Consider the following 26,714-nt stretch of genomic DNA (forward strand, 5'->3'; position numbering starts at 1 on the left):
TATATAAATATAAGGAAAACCGAGACCTGATTAAACTCCGTTGAGAATCAGCTCAGCTCTTCCTGTTCTCTTTGAAAGTCAGGTCATATCTTAAGCGATAACAGAACGTTGTGTGCAGGATCATCTGCAGGTTGCTTGGCAGGGCAGAGTCAATTATCTTGCAAATCTAATTGCTTTATAGATCGTAAATGCAAATAGCTAACTACAAAAAAAAATCTTACTTGCATTAAAAGGTAGAAAGAGAGACCACAGCAGTATTACTGAAGATGGTCTCCAATAAATGTAATTTCTAGTTACTAAAAATATATTCATAATCAAAATATTAATGGTCATTAGGAGGAAACACTCTTTTTTACAGTGTGTAGATCAGTATTTCAGCCTTTGAGATCATGTTCCAGGAAATTTCAAATACAGAAAAAGATCAACTGAATAACTGATGTTTACAAAAGCGACCGATATATGCAGCACTTCTATTTATTGACATTTTCAATGTTTCCTGTCAGGCTTTCAGTTCTTCTTGCCAGTATGACACAGCTAGGATGTCAGAAGTTTTCTAACATTTCTGTTTGTAGCAAAGTTTAAATGTTCCAGCTGAGATCAAGCTGAGGAAGACAAGTGTCAAAACTGAACATTCCAGTTTGGGTGTGATGTGAAAGAGGGTAGATTTCAGCAGGATAGCTAGAATTAACACGGATGCCTTTTAATTGCAGTAAATATTCCCGTCTCCCTGAAATTACTGCAAATAATTGAATAGGTTTGACTCCTCATTAAAGATAAAAGCCAAATGCTACTGTCATAGCATCGTGCATCGATGTACCCTTAACTGAAGATGAATTGCTCTGAGATCTAGGCATGGATTTGGAAATGTTGAAGAAAAAAGTGGCTTCCAGTATTCAAATTAATATTGCTGCAAACAAATCAAGAGGTGACCATAATGCTCAGTGCATGAGAAATCGGGCAGAAAGTGACTGAGTTCTTGTGCAGCTTGAGAACAATACATAAATTTGGTGTCTAAAATGTACCAGATATGAAATGGAGGATATTGAGAGCATAAGCTTAACGGTGCAGGTGAGAAGAGCATTAAGGCTAGACAAGACATGTGGATTGTGGAGGAATCAATTTTAAGCATTTTCTTTTTATATTGTTCAAATATATACGTGTATATATGTAAGTATATAGTTCTAGGTGCTTAAGCACCAGAAATGTAAGCAATGTGTCTCAGGGAAAAGAAGAGAGAGAGAATGATGAGAAATGCCTGCCAAGAGTGTTCAGTGTGGATGTCTGCTCTCAGGTTATTCTGAGTAGAAAAAATAGAAGTGATTAAGAATAAAATGTCCAGAAAAGACTGTTTATATTTTGTTCAGGTCTTAGAGCTAGTTTAAAGTATTTATTAATGAGGAAGCATGCTCTTCCTTTACCAACTCCCCATAATATCTGTATCTATGTGTATATATATGTATAGGTATGTTGTTTGTCATTCCCCATCTCCCCCTCACATTATTACTATTTTTTTGTACTTTTGACATTTTGAAATTCTGCCTGATCTTCAGAAAGAACTTTTTCATTCTTATTTACTCAGATTAATAACTGTGGGATTGCTCAGTGGTGGACACGGCTATAAATGGGACAGTATTCTCAGAAGTGGGAGATCCTGCCCCAAGGACATCTCTCTAATTTCACTGTGCCCTTTCTAATTCCAGTGGACTTCCCAGGTCACGTTGTATTTCTCTGACAGCTGGAAATTGGCCCTCAGTTCTGCTGTGCTAAGCGTGTGAGATATCACGGTTTTGAAAACTGCCAGGGGAACTGGCCTCTGATGTGTGTGCATTTTATCTATCTCTCTCTATATATATACACACACATACACATATATATTATATATGTATGCATGCRTGTGTGTAGTGTATTACATAAAAATAGTACTAACTTTATAGATCTAAATAAAATATGATTTCTATACTTCTGTACTACTTTGTTGATCGTTGCTTGGCTGACTGGAGTGTGTGAATCCCAAATGGAACCAGCGGTGCTTTGGCAATGCTCAGTTGCGAGCTTGATTGAATTGTTTTAAATGTTTCAAAGGTACTTCCTTTTAGTTTTTATTTTACCAGTGGCTGAATGTTAGTATTGCAAAATCTGTTAAGGAAAATAAAGGAAGAAAGGGAAGGAAGGAAGGACCTGTTCCCATGTGAAAGTGAAGGATTGTCAACTAGATGCAAATAATGGTCATTTAATACGCTTAAAATTGCAATGCTGCCCTGATGGCAAGGTGCTCTATCTAGACAGTGACGGTGTAAAAGCAGGTCCATAGCCTCTGAGGGCAGCATTTAGGACATTTTGCAATTTCAAGATCTATGTTATTTGTTTGTATTATTGCTTTGTTATTATTGACAACCAATATTATAATGATATTTAAGAAGATATCAGTAGGGTGGAATTATGTTTCTGGAGTATTGTCTCCTGCTTTTCCCCCGATACCAGAGCAAAATTTAAATACTTATTTGCAAAGCAGGAGATACTGATCTTGTGACAATCATCAATTCCAATAACACGTGGTTGCTGGCACCGAGTGATGGCAGCAGGTTTAAGGAGCTCCTTTGATAGCCGTGCGATCGCGGGCAGGACCTGGCTCCTGCTCRGGGTGCTCTGTGACCCGTGCGGTGCCGCCGTTCCCATGGGCTTAGCACAGGGCTGCCTGCACGTTCAGCAGAGAGGGTTTTTTTCTCAAGTTTTATTGAACCTTTTACAGTTGGCCCCTCTCTGTGGCAGAGATGTGTGCGATGCCGGTGTCAGTAGCTCTCCAGCAAGAACCTCGAGAGGGCACAGATGGCAGTTTAGCTGTGGTGGGGACGTAGCTGCCATAGGGGACCCCTCACACCTGCAGCTCTGTCCCTTTGGGGGCCTGCTGGCCCTCCACAGCTCAATACCTGCTCAATGGCTCTCTCGTTAGCCCTGTTCAGGGAGAAGGAGAATGGAGGGACCATCCTCTTCCTCACCATCAAAAGGAGAGCAGAAAATTGCTTTAGGATTCTGCCCTAGACTGAGGCAGCCTTCAGTTTGGAAAATTTATCAAATTGGTGCACAGTGCTTGACATGAGTGGTTACTAAGGCCCCACAAGCCTGTCCTGCCCTGGGTACAGAGCAGCATGGAGGAGAATTTATTTTTCCCTTTCCCGTTCTGGTTCACAGTAAGCAGGTCATCCGTTGTCGTTTGCTGCAGTCACTTTGTGCTACCTAAAAAGCTTCTGATGGGTTTCAGGGATGTCAGGTTGTTTATAGAGAGTAAAAGAAAGACTGAATGGAGAGAAAGATGAGGGTAGAAGGGTAGATCAGGGTGAAGAGGAAAGAAATGGTCTCTTTTTTTTTTTTTTTTTTTTTTTTTTGTTTGCAAGATACTTAACATACTTTAATGGGAAAAGAGCACAGAAAGTACAGAGTTAAATTAAGTCCTGTAGTCACCCATAGGGACGGTGTAGCTATGACTTTTCAATCTGTGGATGGAAATTTATAATCCTAGCTGATAGAGTAAGTAAGTCTATGTCTATTATTCTGCTCTTCTTTATGCCTTTTTCTTGACAGTCACATTCTGGCTGTGACTGTCCTTATTTGATTACTTTTAAATCATGACTTTCACATAAAGACAGGGAGAGTTCATTTTACTTATGCCTTAGAATTTTGAGGGTTAGAATTGGAATTTTGGGTCCTTGCTGTGTTGTAAAGGTTCTTGAAAGAAATGTGGTAATTTCAGGTCTGTGTTAGAGGGTTTCTTACTCGTCCTCCCCCCTGCCTCCCTTTTAGATTTGAGAATAATTCTGCATATGAAGAATCCACTTAAATCTAATTATCGCTATTGACATGTCCTTCTGGAAAATCAACCTTCTTATTCTGACTCTCAACTGCCAGAGGAGTAGCAGCTTGGAGCTCTTATCTTCATTCTTCTATAAGAATTACTAAATAAGCTGTAATCAGAAAGCTGGATGTGCCTTTTTTTACCCAAGGTTGTTTTGACTTTCACGTTAATTTTTTACTCAGATAAAAGGTCCATTCCCCAGAGCAGAAAATACCTGATTTTCAGAGCACATCCCTTGGACATCTCGTTCAATAGACAAGTACTTGATCATACTCAGGGTGGCTTTTGTGAATGGAAGGTGCTTTGCAGGACTGAGTCTATCAAAGAAAGTACAGGTTAAGACCATATAGACTAAATGAGTGCAACTTTCCTGTGACCTGCTCACCCAGAGRACAGGTTCTTGGCTGATGGAGGAAGATGCAGGAGCAGCAGGTCGTGCAGCTACCGTGGGCAGCAGCTTCCCAAGCAGCTGGAGCTGCCCAAGCAGTGGTGCCGGAGGTTGGGTCCCGCAGGGCCGCTGCGTGGGGAGAAGTGGGTTGTGCTGGTGTCCTTGCACCACATGGGTTAGCAGGAACATGCAGCAGATGCGGTGCAATTCCCGAGGGGAATGAGCCAGGGCTTTCCCACAGGCGGGTGTCACGGTGCAGCAGGGCTAGTGCTGCTGACGTTGTCACAGTCGAAAGATTTTCACAGGAGAGCTTGTGGGCAAGGGTCATGCTGTTCTAACTGTGATGTCTGATTTCCTTCCTTTGTGTTCTTAGCACTATCATTAACTACAGAATTTGCGCACTGCCGTAGTACGTATTGCATATTCCTATTTTTTCCCCTGATCATTCAGTTATTTAATTGAGGATGTATTTTATTTATCTTCAAATAAAAATGTCCATGGGATATATATATGGTGCAAAAGGTTCACTAGAACTAGTAACAGTTACTTAAGGCGTCAAGAAGTAGGTACCAGCTCCATGTGGTTACTTGGAAAACTGTAGCTCTCTTCTGTTTTGTAAGAAATTTTGTATTAAATTTCATGTAATATCAGAATTGTATGCTAAACATTTTTGAGGAGATGGGAATCAATTTTCATCTTGTGTTTATAAAGAGCTTGTATTTGTAGGACAAAATAAGTCCTTGTAAGAGCTTGTGGGGAAGGTGTTTCCTGTGTTCTGAAACCCATTAAACAGTTTTCTCTTAGAACTTTATTGGCAATAAACTCTTCTTTGTATTAAGGGTGGGGAAATACATTCTGAAGATATTCTGCATATGTGATGTATTAGAAATATGAAACATGTCTTGAGTGGTAGCAGTATAAAATTCTAAGACTCATTCTTTATTTCAGTGCTGATATTATTCTCTCTGAGAGGAATGGACATGTAATCTTGCCGACCAGAGTAAGAAACATGCTTTGCAAAATATTCAAAAGTAGAATTCCCAATTTCTAGTATTGGTCATAAAGTAAAAGGAGTATGAATTCTGTATCAGTGGAGGAGATGCACTGGCTCTTTACTTCAAGGTTGTTTGTTGCACATGGAGTTATTCTGCCGTGATGCTCCCTGTTGTTTCACTGTGCTGCTTTTAAGCTTTTGCACCCCTGTTTTGTTTTGCTTTGTTTTTTTAAAAGGTGAAGTGAATGCTGAAAGACAAGGATACACTTTCCAGGGAAAAAATATTAAAATTTTCAAGTGTTTCTTCTAGTTATTCTGCATAGCTATTTCCTTATGTTGTATGGGTATTATCCTCTCAAGGCAAGTGTAGTAATTCAGAGAGAGGCCTGAATGACTTCAGGCCGAAGCTGAGGTTATTGGACCAGCAGATTTTACTCAAGTGGCGTGTGCTTTTCGCAGAGATTTAAGTTATAAACATGAYGTCGTGGCTGAGTGTTGGACTCTGCCAGTAAGAGGATAACAGGCAATGCTTTCTAATTAAATCCAGAGCAGTTTAGGGAACCATGTGGGAAAAGAGAGAGGCAGCATAAAAAACAGGCATCACTGCATGGGGTTCTGCAGCAAAATTTGAATCAGAAAACCTTCACTGTGAAATTCTCCCATTTTTCCATGACTTTTCCCAGCTGGCAGGCACATGACAAACACCTTTCTGAAATTCATCTAAACAATATGGCTTTTATRCATATACAGGCATAGAAATATCAAAGAGATTATTTTTTAAGAATGTGGACAATAACATTTTTTTCTGTCTTGCTCTTGGAAACAAAATGTTTGGGCTGAAATTTTCACCAAAATAATCAATCTTACATTGATGTCTGACAAGGTTGGCCTTTAAAATTATCAAATAAGGCAGTAAGTGTGAAATGCAGGAGGTTTTTAACAATATGCACTGCTACCTGCTCCATTTAAATTTGCTGTCAACACCTAGATATGTTCTTTAGCAGTTTGCTGATAATGCTGGAAGATCTCTGTTCAGGGGAGCCGAAGGATTCATTTCTCCTGCTTTTGTCTGCTCCCAGAAAATTTCTGTTATTTTGGCTTCCTTTCATGACATTTAAATCAAGATGATGCAGCCTTGAAAGATTTTCAGTGACACACACTTATTGGTAAAGACCAAAAAAAAAAATCTTTACCTGGAGGAGAAATTCACAAGGATTGTTTTTCTGGCAGTGGCAATTGGGGGTAGATTTATTAGGTGGGATAAGTGATGCCAATGCCAAAGTTGCATTGATGGCTAAGTTTGTGGGTGCCCTCTGGAAAGGACTGGTAGCATTTCCGAGTGAATTTGGRCCTCTCTCAAGCAGTCTCTGCTTCTAATGAGATGGTACCAGGGCTTTAAGGGGGGAAAATAAAGCCCATCAGGGAAAGATGTGCCTTTAGATAAAACCTCCCAGCTCCTGTGCTAGAGCCAGGCCTGCCCCATTGATGTGTGAGCCTTAGCTGCACTGATCACTTGTTTGCAGACTCTGAATTGTCCGATTTCTTTTCAGTGCTACAGAGTTGTGTAAAATGTTGCACACTCTCAGGAGAGAAAAGATGACTAGGGATTGATTGAGAAAGCTGTGACAGGAGCAGAGTTAATAAAATCCTGCCAAACCTTGTGCCTTGATTGGTATTCAGCTCAGGACTGTTCCTCCGTCAGGTCTGTAGGCAAAAGATTTATTGATGGCACAGATGTTTCTCTCAACATTTCAACGGCGCGCTTGACACGTGCTAACGTTGGAAGCTTTCACGTAATCTGGAGGTGAAAATATGGTCATTTTGTCAAAACGATCGTGAGGATGTTTGCTTGCTAATGTGATTCTAAAATAATCCTTTATTTACAAAGTACTGTTGAACAGAAGAAAGAAGAATTAAGTTTCACGTGGAGAGATTAGAGTATTAACACAGAAATGAAGTATGTGTGTTTAGGTTTGTGCTGCCACCTTTCTGCARGCCTTACCTTTTGGCTTGAACTCCTACACTATAAAATGGGGGAATTAGTGCTATCTTAATTGATGATTGTAATATTGTCAGAATAAACTGATTAATGGATGTTAAGCTTATAAGTACTGAGATGATGGTGCCTAAAGGCAGGCAGGCCTGCTAGCCTGGCATCACTTCCTTGCAACAGCAGCAGCTACAATAAGCAGCATACAGAATATTTCAGTAAAAATGGGCAAGAGTGTCAGTTATGCAGAAATATATTCTGTTCTTTCAACTGTTTGCAATCAAAGATTGGAATGAGACATTTTAATAAGCACTTGTGTTTCCTTCCCAGAATTACAACAACAGCTGCTTGTATGATGGACCTACGGAGATATCCGCTGGATGAGCAGAACTGCACGCTGGAGATTGAGAGCTGTAAGTACTTCTGCAAATCCTACTTATTCTGTGGTCAACTGCTTCAGACTTTTTATATCCGTATTTATTTATTTATTTCTCTTTACATGCTACTAACCTAGTTGTCTTTATATCTGATGATATTTAGATCCTTGTAAACACAAGCAAAAAAATAGCTTTCCAGATGGATTAGTAATTTGTGGCACAAGGATTAGCAAAAGTTATTCTGTGTTTTGATGGACAATTTTCAGCTTTAAAAGTCGCATTCAAATGCCTTGCTGGAGTTCATGTGAGGAGCRTGAGGATTATTATCAGTTCTTTATCCTCCTCCACTGCTGAACTGTGCTGCTGCTTGTTTCCATTTTTAAAGGGTGGCAAGGGTTAGATTCGTCTTGGCAGTAGGTGTTTTGCAGTTGTTTTTTTTATCTCTCCTTCTACTGTTAAATTTTCAATGCTCCTGCAACGTAGCCTATTATGCATGCTGATTTAATAGCTGATCTCTCTACTGAGCTTTCCGTATAGATAAAATCTGTGCTGTGAAGTAAAATTTCATATCTCTTTTTCTCTGAAAGCTCTTTAGGGAATTGTAAGTAAATCAAAGGGAAAAAAACAATTGATAATCACATTTATAAAGACAATATTGCATGCATGCGTTACTTGACACTCTAATTAAGATTGTGTCAGCACTTCCAAGGAATGTTTCCTGTTTTGGGAAATCTGTAGATAACTCGGCTGGGGAATATTACCATGTTCAAGGTGTCAAGTAAAATGAAAAATAATGGCATGTTTTAAGGTGCACACACAGAAGTGTATGTGGTATTGGAAAATTCTGGGTTTAAAAACAAGTTACACTTGGTCTACATGTATGCAAGAGTCTAGCATTGATGTGGGGCAGCTGAGATTCATCCTCCTATTSTAGAAAGCATTTAAGGATATACTTTAAATTTGCTTTCCTTTTGGCTTGTATTTTAAATGTATGTAAAAATCCCTTCCTGCATTACATTTGTGGCACTTCTGATCAAACTAATTCACATGCCTGAAGCAAGTACATTGCGTTTTTATCATACACATTCATTCCTTGTTCTGTGGCGCAATACTTAAGCAGCAATTGTGATTATGGATTTTGCTGCTTCTAAAAAAATAAATGTAAAATCTTTGTTTTATTGCTGTGGACTACAGAATTCATACTGACTGAACCTGAGTCAGGGTTTTAGAAATGCAGTCTTAAAATCAGCCTACTGTGCCCTGGTACRAGAGAAGAATTCTGTACTGGCAAGATTTTGCTCAGGTCTGGAGAGCTCGGTGGGTTACTCTTGCTCTGTCAGCATCTTCTAATCATTACTGTAGTGAGGACCTGGAATTTGTTTTTTTCCAATGTGTGCAGAGGCACGATTTTGGTGGCAAACCCAAAGAAAAAATTATCAATGACTCGTTAGGCACCCGCGAGGGCAGCTCCCTCCCTCTCAGCCCTGGGATCGGGTGTAATCCCMTGTGCTCTGACAGCTGCGGATCGCTGAGATGCCTCAATCTCCTTGGATTCACAAACTAAACACTGCCCTCCCTGTCATAACCCCTCTGGGAAATGTTACCAGGAAAGGCCTCCCAGGTCAGTCCTTAGCCAAAACTGAAAATGAAGTGTATTGCCCCTTTTCGACAGGAGCGTGTGCTCTCAAATCATATTTGGAATGGGGGCTCCTGCCTTTTGTCCCTTCTGAAGGAGGAATTTGAGCCCAGATGCCTTACCTTGCAAGAACCAATCTTGGCTACTGAGGTCTTATCTTGCAATTATTGTCCACTTGATAGGAAGAGCAGTATCAYTGGATCAGAGAGAGGGTGGGTAAGTTTAACTTAGCCTAGTCGTTAAGATGYTTACTTACAGAAGAGCTCTCTTGTGGATCTCTCTCTTAGCTGTGTTGCAGCATTGCAAAAGTAAAATGGTTTTTAAAGGGATACTGCCTGCAGCTAGCCTGCCCACTACTGCAGGAGCAAGGGCCATTTGAGAGTGTGGATAGAGGCATTGAACTGTGCTTTGGAATACTTTTCTGCTTCATTAGAAAATTTATACRCTTTACTGGATAGAATAACATATATAAAAGCCTGAATCTGTCTAATCTTTATAARTTGTTTTAGATGAAATATTTCTTAGATAAATTAAAAAAAAAAAAAAAGACAGAAAATGATCTCTTGAGTCATTTGGTGCAGATAGTCTTATAATCACTTCTTTGAACTGATAAAGTTCCGTGTTAACAATTAGCTTGATTTCTTGACTTGCTGATTCTGCTACCTGCTTTACAGCTGCTCTCTTATGATAGTTAGCAGAAGGTTTCTGAATTCTACCCTAAGTGCTTTCATGGCCAAGAAGGCATGAAATTATACTCATTCTGTGTTCTAACAATGTTTCTGAGTTTAATGTCTTCTCCAGCCCCACTGTGACCTTCATAATATATTTAAGGAAAGCAGTCATATTTTCTCATAGGTTTCACTTCATTAAACTGAACATGCCAGTCCCTTTAAACTTTCTCATAAGAGCTAATTCTCCGTTTCTCTTAACATGCTAATTCTAATTTTTGCAGCTGCTACAGTTTGAATTCATCATGCTTCAGTAGGAATGTTGAGTAGTAAAGAGTACCCCAGAAGAAATGTCTATTATGCTATAAAATTAATCCTTCCCTTATTTCTAGACATGATCTCCTAGAGCCGCCTTTGCCTTTATTCACAACTGCATAACTTACACACATCATTGCCTTTGCAGGGCCAGTGCACAGTAAGGTCTTTCCCTTCCTCACTTGTTACCAGCAGTAGACTTTTTGATAACATTTTTTTGCCTGATCCTAAAAAACCATGACTTAGCATTTCATAATACTGTTTGCATTAAATCAGTCTCCTTGGTGTTGCTACAGTCTTCAAGGTTATCCAGTTTTTGCTATATTTGTTCTGATCGTTCTGCTTTACTGGTGTCTGCAGATTTTGTTTCATTAGGAATTTCATTAGCACACAAATATTAAAGAAGAATATTAATGCTGAGGAGGAGTGTGGCTTATAATCATTCCTTAGACTGAGTGTGATGTCTTTCAGTGTGATAGAATTTCCTATGCATTTTCATTCACCTTTACTAATGGTCAGGTTTTCAGCCAGTAGTACAAAAATGCTTCAATGCCAATTTGCATACATATTTTCTTAATTAAAAAAAAAAAAAAAAAGGATTTGTCTGACTGGATCTGTTTGTATTAATGTATTTAAGTTATGATAATTTTTATTCTATTTACCTTCCATTCCTTTTCCACCTTCTTTCTCCAAATCCTGTTATATTCAAGTGATTGGCTTCTTATTAGTTGTTTATGTTACTTTTTCAAATTTCAGCATGTCTGCTGAAGTTTAATTATTAAAAGAAATTTGATAGCTAATCAACCAGGAGACTGGAAGGGACTCAAAGGCAGACAGAAATACTGGCCAGTTTGCAGAATAGTGGTTTGTATTTGCATAAAAAAATAGATAAATCCGTAATGGATGTCCTTTAGCATAAATCCATATTGCATGTCCTGTAATGTAAAGGAGGGAAATGAGTGTGGATTTTCTGAATAATTTTCAAATATAGMTATTCAATATTCATCTGGTACGTTTGAACCGTTGTCCATTTCAATTGTATAGTTACACCTAAAGGCATTGAAATTTGCTTCAGTTCTTGTTTTGTCTCATTTCATGATAATGTGTTTGACATAGCTATAGTTGTATTGCTCACGAGTCATTGGCTATCCTGAGGAATCATTCAAAAACTGCCTTCTGAAAACGTATTTTCCATCTTTCCATTTGTTGCTCTTCAGCAACCAAGAACTCAAATAGCTTTTCCTTTGAAATATGTTCTCGGAAACTTTTTAGGCAGTGTATTAAAGATGCAGTATAAAAATAAATGCATTAAAGTCCTGATGTGAGGCCCTAGCAAGCGGGGAACTGCCAATCATGTGTATTGAGTTGGATAAAGCGCAGAGTCCAGATCAAAAAAAGAAAAGCCAGAAAGAAGAGAAGAAAGAGAATATCATTCCTCCCTGCTCCCTGTAGCTGTGGAGACCAACATCAAATGTTTCCTAATCAGATCCTCTGAAACATCATCAGCAAGAGAAAGGAAAATCATCTGCTTCTACTGSAGATAACTTTACAGATGTATATAAAGCATAGAAAAAAATCATAGAAGCCTTTTGCCGAAGCCTTGAGTATTTTGCAGATGGCAGATGGCTGCCCTGGTCATCAATCACAGGTATAACTGGGTCCCATGCTCCCAGAGCCAGCCAGCAACACTCATTCGGGTTAGAGGCGGATGTGCTTGACATCAGGCACATGATCTGCCAGTCCCCAGGATGTGGAGCATTCAGCAGAGGAGGCAATTGCAGGAAYATGTCATTTCTGACATTTCTACAATGATTGCAAAACTGAATATATGAGTTTGGGGCCTTTGGATGCTAGAATCTTATTTTTTTTTTTCTTCCACTTACCAATTTTATTATGTAAACCTTTGTCCCTTCATCTAAGTCCTTTTTGCAGTGTGACCCTTCTGTGGGGAGAATATTCTTCAACCTTCCTTGAATAAGGAATTAATCTTATTGCTAAAGTGSCCCCTTTTCTTCCTGGTGTGTCATCTGTGCATTTGGATGTCTTAATTTGGAGTATTGCAATTCAACATGTATAGCACTTTAGGGGAAGAGAAATGCACTAAGGAAGATCACAAATCACTTTAAGGACAGAAAAAATATGCTCAGTGCTGGCTCACATCATCTTCCTACTAGCAAGAGGGCGCGTTGCAAAATCTGCTCTTATTCATGGTAGTATCCAGTGTTTTGAGAAGATGGCAAAGCAAGTGGAGAGGGCAAGAGTCTGGTCACTGAGCTAAGGTAGCAGAGCACAAAGAAGCGAGATTCTGTGCTCAGTTCTCAAATCATGGTTAAATGTACTTAATTTGTCCATGCACAGCTGTTGCTGATCAGCTGCCTCCTTGGTGCATGCCACTTCTTTTCTTTAAGAAGTGTGCTGTGCTAGAACCCCTAACCTCTTAATGTCACACTGTCCTCAGTATATTTCTTATGATTAAATTATAGAGGTTTGTGTAACAGGATTACAACATTTACATGTCTTTCAACTCATTAGCGAGTTTCCTGCATGCATCTCATGGTTAAGCTACCTCGCAGCCCTGAAGGAGCTTGCTAAGAGTTCAAAACAAGAGGTTCTAGACTTGCATGGGACATAGGGCAGAATAGGTTGGAACTTGGAAAACATGGCCACTGTAGTTAATATTAGAGCTTTTATGGAATCCTGTGAGGAATTTTGCAAATTCAGGAGAATTAATATGTCTGACTTGGCTTATTTGAGAATGGACATTTTCTCCCATTCTCTTTTCCTCTTTTCAATCATGAGAAGCATTACTGACATGCAGTCTTTTATTTCCCTGCAATGGAACTTGCTCAGATCACACAGTGCTGAACAAAGGTTTATTCTGGACTTAATGAAATGACCTAAATAGTGCAGTGCCATTTGTAAATAATGCACTTATAGCAACCTCTGTCGAAAAATCTTGTACGTGTCATTTGTCTCTCCCTTGCAGATATGAATGGTAATGCATTCCTACTAGGTTATTTTTGTGGAAGATTGAAACGTTCTTTCAGTATGTGGCACATTGTCCTCTTCAAGTTTTTGAGCTTGCTTTCTCAGGATGTGTCCAAATTATGATGAGATGAGAGCATCCATTGGACTTTCTGAGGAACAAACCTCCCATGAATTTTAATCTATTTGCTTAAAATAAAAACAGGGCAAAGTATGAATTTTTTGAGAGGAACTTAATTCAATTACAACCCATGACTCATTACAGAACTAAGACACTGTGACAAATTCAGCTGTACTGTGACTTATCTAACTGCCTGATCAGGGTGGGAGTTAAAGGGTGAAGTAAGATTGCAATCCTAGTTGTTTTGGAGGCCTTGAACATGCAAGCTGCATAAAAATTAACAAAATTTCATGATGTTTTCTTCCTTCCTTCCTTCCTGTAAGTTGGCATTTCATGCCATTCTCGCATTACAAAAATGCTGCTCTATTTTACAATTCCTATACCCTACAGATTTTTAGAAGAGGAATAATTTAAGTTTCTTATCTGTTCTGGCTTCCTTTTCTCTATTAAGAAAAACAAAAATTATTGCCATAAAATACTGTGTCCTCGTGTTCAGTATCAATATTTTGAAGGTAAGTCAAAGTAGGAGGAGAGATAAAGAGCTCCTGAAGGTCAGGTTCCAATTTTAAAAATAATTTTGTTTACATCATTGTCTTAGCAGGAAATAAGTGGAGTTGAAAGCTTAATAAGGGTTATCTTGCTCAGTGTCGCTTTACTGAAAAAGTCAATTACCTTTTTCTAAATGAAATAATTTTTTCAACATGGTACAGCTGTTATGAAATACTAATATTTATCAGATGATTGGTTCACTTGACCTCAGGTCTTCCACTTTAGATGGCAACTGAGCTGATAATTATTTTCCAGTGATCTCATACCAATGTCTCCTTCTGTTTAGGATCTCTGTATCTCCAAAGTGTTGTGAGAAGAATTGAAATGTRTTTCTACAGACATTCTATTTCCTCAAATAGTTTCTTTTTGCAACATCTCTCTCTGTTTTGGAGAAAGTAAATAACAATTTACATTCAGTGTGTGAAATCTAAATATGCTCCATTGATTCACCTTTAATCATTGATTAAATTATATTTAATGAACACAACGAATCAAGACTAGTGTATGGAGGAACTATAGAAAATGTAGCTAAAGCCAAAGGTCCTTATCTCTGTTGGTTCCACAAAAGAAAATAGTAGCTGATCTCCAGTAGTAGTTGATTCACTRTTTTAGGTACAAACAGTCAACTATCTGGATATGTTGGCTTCTGGAATTGGAGTATTAAGGTGGATTGTGCCTGGCTTCAGATAGTAACTTATTCATTGTTATGTTTCAGCAGAGAGATGTCTTCTTCTTGTCCAACTGCACTTGTCCTTCAATCGTCAAGTTAGATTACATGCATTTAAATGAAGAAAAATTTATTTTTAGACTGCTGTATAAAACACATCTAGGAATAGACTGTGTTGTACTTGTTCTGTATTTATATGTGGCCATTGATAATAGCAGTTGAAATAGTTTTGTCAGTGCTTTGTTACTTGTTTAGGGTAAAGACTAGAAAATGCAGGCTTGAATCATTAAAAAAAACTATGTTTGCAGATTAAGGTGAGTTTTCACAAATATTTTTTGCTTGCTTAAAAAAAAAAAAAAAAAAAACTATGAAAACAATGACAGCTCACATGCTGTGCTAGAAACTACCAGGAGCTGCTCCTTCGCTTCGCGTTTGCGGCAGGCTGGAGCGCAGCGGGGCGCGGGAGGCCGAGTTGGGGCTGCTGGTGCTCAGGGAGACTCGCGCCGAGGCRGGAGCGCGGCCTGCAGCAGGGCCTGCCTCGGGCTGCCTCCCGCTGACGCTGCTCCACTTGGTCCTGTCCTAGAGCAGGAATTGGAGCTTTGCCTTCGGACATGAGCTTTATCTGATTAGGATCAGTGGTCCCAGCTGAAGAATAGAAAAGTGTTTTCTCCAGCCGTTCTTTTTATTTAAATCCTTCGTCTCCTTTGCTTTTCTTACTAATGGTCAAAGACAAAATGTTTCATCTTTTAGCAGGGAGAAGAAAGGCTGTTTTTGTTCGAACCCAGAGAAGCCAAAATGAATAAGACTTTTTTTTTGGTATTGTTATGAAATAAGTTTTGGGTGGGAAAAGGGCTGACTTTTCAGATGGACAAACTTAGAAAACATTATTTTACTTTGAATAACAGACAAGAAATAGAAGTAATTATAAAATTAAACTTTTTTTTCTTTTGATCAATATATTGCGCCTTTTTAATGATGAGGGCTTTGTAAAGCAAAGTTATTTTTGTTCATTTGCTCATAATGTTTTGTACTGGTAGTTCAGCCTGTGCAGAGCGTGCCTGTGTCTAGCAAACACGAGCTGCYTTCTGTGGCTGGATGGAGTCCCATTTTCTTGTGTCTTAAATCCATGTAATGTACAGCTTGGAGTTAGTGTTGCCTGTGATAACAGTAGTTTGTTTAAAGAGAGCTCGGTTATAGCTTTATCCAAGTTTTGGCAGTGCTAGGGGAATCGGTTGTCATCTCCCATCAGTCTAAAGCTACTATAATTTGCGTGAGAAAATGCCATTGAGTGCAAGTCATCAAAGAAATACTTCATGAGGAAATCCTTCTAGCTTTAGCTGTATTCTTAATGCATAATGAATATTATGGGTGGTGTATGTATTTGTCCATGCCAATTTTTTTCAGGGTAGCAATTCAGGACTAATATATTTCATATACGAGAAAAAATATTTTAGTTCTTAGATAAGCATAGTTCATTTTTTTATGAGGTATGTATGTTCAGAGCCCAGACTAAATGCAAAGATTACCTTTTTTTTTATTCTTAAGTATTCTTAAAAATATGTTTTGTGAAAGGACATTTATATAGGCCAGTGTATCTAGTTGAGAGAAATTATGAAGATTATAGTCCTAAGCATTTGTATTTATAATAGCTTTTTGTTTATGGTTATAATTTAGATATATTTTTTCCATGTTGCTTTTTATGTATGGAAAGAGAAGTTACTGAGTAGTTTTTATATAGATGTCTGTATTTCAAGACATACTTCACTGAATAATTCAAGTCAGAAGGGACCTGAGGAGATGCTTAGTCCAACCTCCTGCTCAAAGCAAGGTCAACTCTGAGGCCAGGCCAGGTTGCTCAGGGCTTTGTCTACTCTGATTTTGAAAAACCTCCAAGAACAGAGACCTCTCTGGGCAACCTGTTCCAGTGGCTAGAACGTATCCCAGCRCGCCATGTCTGCCTGTGAATTAAGTATTTACTCTTATCCATCTGAAAATAGAATATAAGAAGTTTTAGACAGCCTATCTTGTAAAAGTAAAGAATAGAGCTTTAAATCATGTAACTGGATAACAACATCATGGGAACGCTCTGAATGAATTAATGTATAAGTAGCCCTATAATTTGACAAAAGAATCTATGAGTTGGTAATTTTTTATTTTTAATTTTATATATATTCTCTTGGCATAGGGGAATCCATATCTCTTGATTCCCTTGCGGAGATCATGTTTCACCATGCACACCAAAGTTTTTGATTATGCCTTGCCATTCTCATTATCTTGCTAAACTGTGCAAACTCTGAAAATAAGGATTCTTTTCGCCTGAGCAATCATATAAGAATTTTCATAACACCTTCTAACTCAGTAAAAAGCTTCTCAGTTTATTCATCTGGAGTTCCTTAACTGCAGCACAAAGAAGTCATCTGTGCTGTGTGTGGAGCCTAGGTAGGTATGGGCTGTTACTTCTGCTAGAATATACTGGAAATCTGCATGTTTATGTTACAACTTTGGAACTTGTACTGTGTTGTATTTGTACTTCACTGCAGAACAATTCATTGCTTATATTCACTATCCTACGAGCTTGGCTCTTCTTGTCATTTGAGAATGTTACCTCAACCTTGGAGTTTTCTTATATCATATCAGGCTAATAGAAGACTAAGGAACTGAAGGAAGTTAATATCCAACCATATATATATATGGCTATACCTTTTTACTTTGATTTTGCATGTGCAGGTACTGTGCTCTAGAGGAGAAGAGTATGCAGTATTGAAAGTAACCTCTAATAGTAATAGTCTGCCATGAATGGAATTAAATACCCTGCTGAATCCAGGCACTTCTATTGATGCATGAAAGCTGACTACCAAATGCTTCATATTTTGCATAACCTAATCCAACAATCTCCCGCTAAAATCACCATGGTTACTGTGTCTCCTGAAATTGTTAACTGATAATCCATATATATAACAGAAATGTGTGTGGTCAATAGCAGACACAACTTCGTTCAAGGCTAAGATTTGTGGCRGGCTGCTCCAAGAACAAGTTTTATTACAGCAGAGCAGGCACCCTTATTTTACAGTGTGGGAGCTTATCCATGCACACTTGGGGCTCTTCAAGAAACCTGGAATTTTTCTTCTCAAAACAGCACAGAATGGTCAAGTCTCTTCAACAGCTAACTTTCGGAAGACTGAAATACATCCAAGTACTGCACAGGCAGCCTGAGTGATTCTGAAATGTTGGTAAGCAATATTTCCTTTGGAATTTTGCTCTTATTCTCTAGTTTGTTTGTAGTGCCTGGCCCATGTAACCTGTTACCTGACAGATGGTGTCACTATTTGGGGGAAATTCTGAAAAGAAAGGGGAAAATAACAGTAGTAGATCCTTCTTTTCTGTGTACATATGGTCTATTTCTCTTTTCTTTTTCTTTAGTGTCCAAGTGATGTAAGCAGTAATTGGTGACTGTCACAATTACTGTCCTAGGGATGGCATTATGCCAATAAGCTTCTCGTTCTTCACATACAAACATCATGAAGATGATGACACATAGTGTAGGGGGCTGGATGAGTATAAAGAAGTGGATGTGYCTCAAGTGTAATGCATTTGTGCCGTAAGTTCCTTACATTGCTCTGTGATGCTTGGCTCTCGTGGTGTTGCGTATATGTAGTAACTAGAGCATTCTCTTCCTTTCAGAAGTGCTGCAAGTCCAGGAAAATCAATGGTTGTATTCGGTAAATATATGATACTATCCTGTAAAAACTATTGAAGTTCCTAACAAAATTTCTGTTGACCAAAAGAAACTACTGTTCTCTTATTTGTTTTGGTATTCARTATTATGGGAAGATGAGGTTAAAAAGGGGCTTTTACATTTCAGTCTCAGGGCAGAAAAGCCACTATCTTGGAGTGTACCCCAAATCTGTATTGTACCCTTTAACATGCCTTATGCAGCATAGCCTTCTGTTTTCCGTTATAATGATTCCCCATGTGCTGCTGGTAATACTGTGTTATTGACTGTGTGTAGATATGGGTAACTCATTAGCTTTCTTAAAATAAAACCCTATCATTAACTGATGTATATGTGTGTTTCATTTTGAGTGTAATGAATTATTAGCACCAAAAAAAAAAAAAAGGAGGGAGGGATGGAAGTGGGGGTAACTTGCATGTCTTGCTAAGAGGAGGCTGCAAAATTGGAATTGGCTGCAGTTACTTTTTTTTGTGCACCTTTAGTGGTCTTTGTGTCCCAACCAAAAAATGACCTTGTCAGTGGGAGATCTTGGATGTGGTGCAAATATAAGCAACATCTATACTGTGTGCACGCCTGTCCRTTTGTGGTACTCTGATATATCTGTACAGACTTTTAATCCTTTTTTTGTTTGTTTGTAGTTCCGTCTTTTCACAAATGAACAGTGTGCTACCACTTGTACCCATTTGCCTATGTAATAGTGCTTATTTGGCCTGGAAGCGACATTCGAGGCCACGTTCTTCTGTTGTTAAATGCCGACTTTTTACTTTATGCTTTTTACTAAGCAACAAATTGTGAATACWTTGGTGCAGTCTTTCATATTATTAATGGCTATACACGAAGAGGCATCTTAGTCTGTTCTCCAGCTTTGGAAAGTGCTTTAATATGTCTTGCTTTTACAGGAAGCTCTCCAACATGGTTAAAACTTGTGGTTTTGTCTTCTGAGAATACTGAGTCACAGCTCAGAATTGGGGCCCAGTGGCTCTATGTACTGCTTCGCCCAGCCATTCCTGAGCAGGGCTGTCCCTTGGCTGTCTTGTGTCCATGTGAAAGTCAGCAGATCTCTGCTGCCCTTCCATTTTCACTGACCCTGGGTTGAAAGGGTCCATAAGAAAATTATCTTTCTAATTTTTCCACCACCAGCTCCACAGCACTGCAGTCGTATAGCCTTGAGGTAGAGTATTTGCAAATAGCAGTATCACATTGATTGTCTTCAATAATCTTTCATAATAATGTTGCAAATTGCAATTAATTAAGGCCTTGTTATTTTTACATATGATTTTTTTTCCACTTTAAAAGGCTTGTCAGGACTTTACTGGATAGAGAAGAGGCAACAGGAACTGAATTGCTGCCCCTTGAACTGTTTGAATTGTTTTGATATGTCATATTGCTTAAGCAAAAATTTGTGACATTTCATCTCCTGCTCAAACAGACAAAGCCCTAGCCCCTTTTGAAAACCATCTCCCTGTCAATGGAGCCAGAGTTTACAAATTCCAAGATTTCCATTTTTATTTAGACTAATCAGTGTTCAACGTACAGAGGAACATGTCACTTAGGCTGATGTACCTATATACCAAGTACATTGTCAGGGTCACTTAGCTGAGTTTTTGCATGGGGAGGGAAAGACTTTTAACAGAGTTGTTCAATTTTTTAAAAAAAATCTAAATATTTTATTTAGGATTCTAGCTTTTTAAGAGACATATGGAGTATACTTTCAGACGTGATAGATCTGCAGCTTTCCACGGTAAAGCAAAGAATTTATCTGACAAAAGAGGAGAGAGGGACCTGTAAAGATGCACACTGCTCAAGAGTACTTTGAGCTATCCCATCATTGTGAGCAAATAAATGACATATTACCCACTGATTTCAGTGAGAACAGGTTTATAATGCTACTCAGATTCCCTGAAAAATCAATATGATGAATAAACAGTATTCCCCAAAGCATTTTTTTCTTTTTAACGGCCTTACACTGGTTCTAATTTAAACAGTGCTCTGTGCTGAAGAGAGAGGGAGCATCTTGCTAAATGAAGCCTATGAAAAATAGTGAGATGTAAAGATGTTAGCTTTTTTAAAGTACATTTTAATAACTTAAAATATGAGTAATTGTATACAGCTCTCTTAATTTTCATTTATTCCCTATTATTAAAGGTTTACCTTTGGTATTAACTGTTCTTGTCTTTTGTTTGAACAAGATTTGATGATACCCCTAAATATTACTTTTGTCATGAGCTAACTAAAACTTACTGGAATTTGTGATGAGATTTCTCCTCATACAAGCAAATCATTACTTTCAGAGATGGTGATTTGAGTTTTTAAGGGAAAAATGTCTGCTTTCTAGCTCTAGGTTAGTAGATGTTAGAATAGACATTTAATCACTGTTTTTTAGCATGTATCTGATTATCAGTGTCCAGCTCACTTGTTTATCCATAGAATAAGTATAAGAGATGCCGAAAAGTTTGTATTTAGATAGGAATGCTTATCTTGCTACTGCTTTGATAAAGCTAAAAAAAAAAAAAGTGCTCTTTTAGCAAATATTATTTAATGAAATAATGCTATATGCTAAGCATCTTTTCTGCCTCTGCTTATAGAGTCCTACAATTTTTTTTTTTTGAATTGAAATAGCTATTGCAAGAGGAAAAACTTCCTTGAAAGGGTTAATGTAGCAGTTTTCCCTGTTTGAGTTTAAGCTCCCTCCCATGTCGTCAAGTTCCTGTGACCTCTTGTGTAAGTTTTTGTTCTTGGAATAGAAAAGCATCATCTTGAATTATATCTGTGATCTTAAGAGGGTCATTTCAGAGAGGAGAAGGATCTTGGGTTATGTAGAAGCAATATAATTTTGTGATATTGTTTGTTCATCCTAGGAAAATACACTATTTTTGAATGTAATGTGTTTTAGGCATTTAGGCAACCTAGAGCAGCTGCTTGTTTTTTAAATCCTTTTCCCCTACAGGAATTTGGCTGATTGTGGAAAGAATTTTAGCCAGAAGGTAAAGCTCACTGGAGAGACTCCAGCTGGGACTGAAAATATAGTATTGTTGGTTCCACGTGATTGTGAGTTAACACATGAGGCCCCTTTACCACCCCCACCCCCCCCCCCCCCCAAAAAAAAAAAATCAGTCTGATTAAAAAAGAAGGGGGGGATCATACCTTATTTTAGACATTATTCTTAAAGGCCTACATTCTGCTGTGGCACATATATCTATATTTACACATTTCCTAATTTGCTAATGAATATGGGCAATTCCATGCATGTTTGACCTTCCAAGGAGTGAGCTCGGCTATCAGCTCAAAGCACTGCCATCCCTGGTGAGTTATTTTGAATAGATTACAAACAGCTTCCAAAGGTAAGATAAATGTAAGCCCTAATTAACTTGATGATGAGTAGCCGAGCCTTTTAGTTAGATCTTACCTTATTTAAATTATTTTTCTAATCATGATAAAAATATTAAAGCATTGAATATGTTGTAAAAAAAAATTAGGAAAAAAACAGGTTCACTTGCACAGAGAAAAGCAATTAGCAGATAGACAGCATCCATTCTCATAGAGTCAAAGGAGGAGGGCAAATGAACTGATGCAGAGCTCTGTGTTCTGCTGTTTTCAGTCCTTTTATTTCAATATCCGTGCCCTGTATTGCAGTTCTCAAGGAGTATCAGTCAGTAATTCAGTGATGTTTTTTCACAATGCGTCCTACAGAACTTGAAAGTTCTAATTTTGCTTGTGATGAGAAGGGCTGATACTAGTGTTTCCCAATCAATGACAGTGGAGGAGTTGATGGCTCTGGTGAGATATCAGGAGATGCAGAGTCCTTATCTGTCATTACAATCTGAACATAATAAATGGCAATTGAAAGCTCTTACTGTTTACAGAGGCCCATGTAAGGAGAGAGATTCTCATGAGAAGATCCTGTTATGGTTGGAATGCTCCTGAGATTGCCCGTGCCTCTTTAGAACCCTGTTGCTAGTGTCTCATTATACCTAATACTGATGATATGCAGTGATACTTAGAGCCTTCAGTAGGTGTGTTTCTATGAGAGATAAAGAAAAAAAAAAAAAAAAGTGTAAGAAAGAGAGAATACTGTCAAATTTAACTTTGAGGAAACCAGTCGACTGAGTTTGGTTAATACTGGATGCCTCATTTTTCTGAAAATTGTTCGAGACTATTTTAAGAAAGGAAAGGGCAGTCCCATTGGGGCCAAAGTATTCTCTTCTCTGAGCATGAAGAAAAACAATTATCCTGCWGAAGACTAGCCCAAGCAGTTCAAAGGTTACATATGGTTGATGCAATTTTCGGGTTGTCAGAGTCAAAAATAAGATGTTAATTTTTGTTTTAGATRTATGTATACATGCATACACATATACATATATTTTTGCTGAATTTAAAATACATGTTTTCTTTTTCSTCCTCTTTGGAATACTTGGGGAAGTTGGAATGACATAGGTTGGGTGAATGCAAGAGCAGAGCCCTGTATCAGCAGTCCTTGGTCATGCTTTTATTTTGTAACAATGAGGACCTTAGTTTCTTCCCATCTGCCTTTTTTCGTCCACATAAGGTTTGTTGCTATGCTCTTTAGAGGCACAGATGCACCTTTTAGGATCTCGCTGAGTTTCCCTCTGCTGTTTTCCTCTTGCTCCTCCTGATCCTGCATTTATTTTTTTAAATTCCAGTTTCATTCTTGTTCCCGCAGTCCTATTTCCCCCGTCTCTGCTGTTAAAGCATTGCTAAAGTGTCAGCCTTGGAAACTGGTGTGATCATAGGCCCCATAGCCACCATACAAGTCTTGAACATGTCTAGGAAACTCTAGCTGTTCTTGAAATACTGGAATTTTGCAAAACTCCCCACATTTTTTTGACTGAAGACCTAACAATTCAGTAGTATAGTCTAAAATGGCAGCACAACAGACTAGCTACCAGATAAGCTGTTTTTATTCATCTATTGTAAACAAAGTTGATTCASTACTCATATTTTCCTATGTATTTTTTTGGACATGACTCCAGACATATTAAATGCCTTGTAAAGAATGTCTGTGTGCTTCAACAAACGTGAAACTTCTGGGTATTTTCCTCCAAGCAAGGCTGCCTACAGAAAACTGGCAAGCCATCTTGTTTGCTTCTAAAAGTGATTCTAGGCCACATGGCTTTTTGATTGTCCTTGTATTTTTCTACCTTGTTTTCTGTCACCATTTTCCTTTGTAGAAATAAATGCGTACATATTCTTCTCCTTGTGTATCTCCTAGGTAGATTAGTAAGGTAGTCCCTGCTCAGATATTTCTATAGGTCCTATAGATATTTTGTGTATATATATATATATTCTCAGTCTTTCCTTACTGCCTTTAGCAATATATCCTGCTCAACAGCACTAGAAATGTGATTATTTGCGTCGTCTGTCTCTGCTCTGCTACATTAGGGGAAGTATAATCTGTCTGACTCCTGATGATTTCCTGCTGAACCGATGATTATTTGTTTTCCGAGTTGCTTGTGTTGGAGCTGTCAACAGGGGATTACTCTCCTTATTCCAAACTTCTTTAATAATGCATGTGCCAGCGTATTTGCAAAGCTGGCAGCGTGCTGGGACCTTGCACCCTCTGCTGCCAGGCTGAGAGCCCTCGAGGCCCCTGCCAGCACAAAGGCACCGCGAGATGCACAGGCGCTGGAGCAAAATCACCTCTAGGCACTCACAGTACGAGCTGGAAATGTTAATGTTTTTAAATAAGCAACAAAATGATTTTACAAAATATTATTTTTAAACCTCTACTCAGCTATGCATATATAGTTACATTTACAATGCAGGCATGAAATATTTGTATATTTTGAATTTGCATTGTCTTTGCATTTTGAGTGTAACATTTCTTTTCATCAGAGGATCCTGTGTGATGGCGTCTGGACCACTTATGAAAGCCGAGTACTTTGCTGTAAGCGATACATGTCCCATATTCTGGCATTAATAAGGTTTCTCACATTGTCTTAAATGACGGAGGGACAAGCAAGGTAGGCAAGCACAGATTACATGAAAAAGATGTTTGGAAAGGGATACTTTGTGATTATTAATTTACTGAAAGGACTCATTTTTGAATCAAGCCCATCCTCAGTATTTTCATTAATGATCTGAAAATAACTGAACTTGCCTTAATCTTTGAGCAGCTTGAAGGACAGATTTAGGTTTTAAAGGATCTTAACTAGCTGGAGAGCTGCCATAGAAAAAAAAAAAAAAGGAGGGGGGGGGCTCCAGCTTTTCCGCCTAAGATTGGATGGAAAAATTGGGAAATAACTAGCTAGATGGCTGTCCTGATTAAAAACAAGCAAACAAACAACACCACTGGGGAGACAGCATGGATTGCAACATGTCTCTGACCCCTTTTCAGCCTGTTGTGAAAACTGACTGACATGGGGATTTATAAATGCAGCCACTGTAAAAATACCTGGAGCAATCCTTGTGCTCCATCCAGGTGCAGGAAGGATACAGTGGGTGGGTTTTGTTCTTTCAGGGCTGCACCTCAGGAAAGACTTGTGTCAATTAGAGCATGCCTGGGAGACATCCGTGATGTTAATCTGGAGTCTGGAAAATCCCACTTGTGAAGAAAAATTGGGTGGGAATTGTTCTAGTAAGAAAAGAGAAAATATAAGGAAAAGAGAGGACGAATCTTCTGATATACAAAAAGCTACTGCAAAAAACAAGGGGATAATCTGCTTTCCATGGTGTTAGCTCATATAGAAAGCAATGAGCTAAAATTGCAGCAGCAATAGAACCTCAAGACTGCAGGCGGGGACGTGGAAGTGTGCTGGTAACCACAGTGAGATGCTGGAGCAGACTGTAGCTTTGTGGCTCTTGGAAAACAAGTGAGAAACTGTTTGATAATGCTTGCGGAGATGCAGTTCCTCCTCACACTGCAGATGCATAGCTATTGCATAATTTGCAGCCTGGTAATTTCATGCTGGTCCATCCTTGTGTATATAGTTAATTAAAACCACAAGCAATGCTTGATTAACAGTTCAAGACTAAGACTAAATTTGCATTTCTCTCCTAGCAATCTGAAGTAGAGCTACGATAAAYATTTCTAGGAGTAACCTCTGGTGTTGTTTGCTTTCTCTTGTTTCCTGCCTTTTCAGACCTCAAAAGAGTAAAAGAGGTTTTGGGTTGTTTTCTGTTGTGAGGTGCTCTACACTTGCTGTGCGTGATGGCACACACTTTTTTGAGATGCATGCAAGGCCTAGTAAACAACAAAKAGTTTATTGGTGTCCATGCTGGGCAGTATTTCAGTATGCATAATGAGCATGTCTGTTGTTGTTTCTTGTAGAACATATTGAGCTTTTTAGGATCTTTATAAGTTTGTGTTGGGTCCTCCTAGAGAATAGCCCCAAAAAGAGTTTTTATATGTGAATTACCTTGTGCATGTAATTTTTATGCTATGAAAATATCTTGAAAATATATTAGTTTATTTTTCCTGAGGAAAAAGGACTAGCTGTGGGCATGATCTGGGGTCRATATCACAGAATGTTTGATGTTGGAGGGATCTCTAGAGATATTTCTTCCAATCGCCCTGCTCAGGCAGGGTGACCTAGAGCACTTTGTCCAGGATGCTGTCCAGACAGCTTAGGTTGCTGCCTAGGAACTAGTATTTCTGTTGACCCTGTTATGCTTCTAATATTTTGCTCTGGAAATGTTTTTGCTGTGCATTCTTTGAGTTTCTTCTGGTATTAGATTGCAGGCACCGTTCTTTTGGGGAGTAGTGCAGTTATAGCTGGTGTCCCTGTGCCCAAGGAGGCGTGCGAGGTTGCGCTGCCACGTTGCTGCACAGACGCACTGTAGAGTGACAACCCGCAGGGATGGCCACGCTGCAGCCTTTGATGGTACCCTGTTCCATCAAGTTTGTTTTAGATGAACATGCAGAGAGCAAAACAGAAATCCAGCTAGGATTTTGCATGCCTCGTGGTTTCTCATTGTGCATCATGGGCAATCTCAGAATGATCTCTCTTAGCTCGAGCATCAGCCTTTCATGTTGCAGCTTAGGAGACAGAATAATATTGTTTCTTCAGACAAAGATGTAGCAAGGACCTCCCCTGCCCGTGCACCTGTGTGATGTGTGATCCATGCTCCAYGTTCATTTTCTCTCCTCAAATGTCATAGTTCTGCCCATCTCTGTCAATGCATTGCATWCTGTGCCATTCCTTAGCTGTAATATTTCTCTTTTTTTGTGTAATATTTGGTTGATTAGCCTTCCTAAGTTTCTGTCATGACAGTCAAAATGGTAATGAAATATTTAAACTGCAGATGAGATTCGTATTTGCTAAATATTTTGTCTGAACAGCTTCTAATAAAGCTAACAGCACATGTGAAAGTGAACATGTGGAAACAGTCACATGTGATAAACTCTTATTCAGTTGAGTGCATTTAAAACAATATGCAGTATCAATGTAAATGTTTTTCTTGTTAAAAGCCCTGAATCAGAG

General features: G+C 38.6%; 1 protein-coding gene across 2 annotated transcripts in view; it reads left to right on the forward strand.

Annotated features, from left to right (window-relative positions):
• Positions 1-26,714, forward strand: part of GABRB2 (gamma-aminobutyric acid type A receptor beta2 subunit) — a 133,497-nt gene that overhangs the window by 64,019 nt on the left and 42,764 nt on the right. For both annotated transcript variants that reach the window (XM_026047560.1, XM_026047561.1), the window contains exon 5: positions 7,553-7,635. In XM_026047560.1, the coding sequence (XP_025903345.1) occupies positions 7,553-7,635 (83 nt within the window). The remainder of the gene's footprint in view (positions 1-7,552; positions 7,636-26,714) is intronic.

Source organism: Nothoprocta perdicaria, unplaced genomic scaffold (assembly GCF_003342845.1).
Source record: "Nothoprocta perdicaria isolate Ctin4 unplaced genomic scaffold, notPer1 scaffold_5, whole genome shotgun sequence".
NCBI lineage: Eukaryota > Metazoa > Chordata > Aves > Tinamiformes > Tinamidae > Nothoprocta > Nothoprocta perdicaria.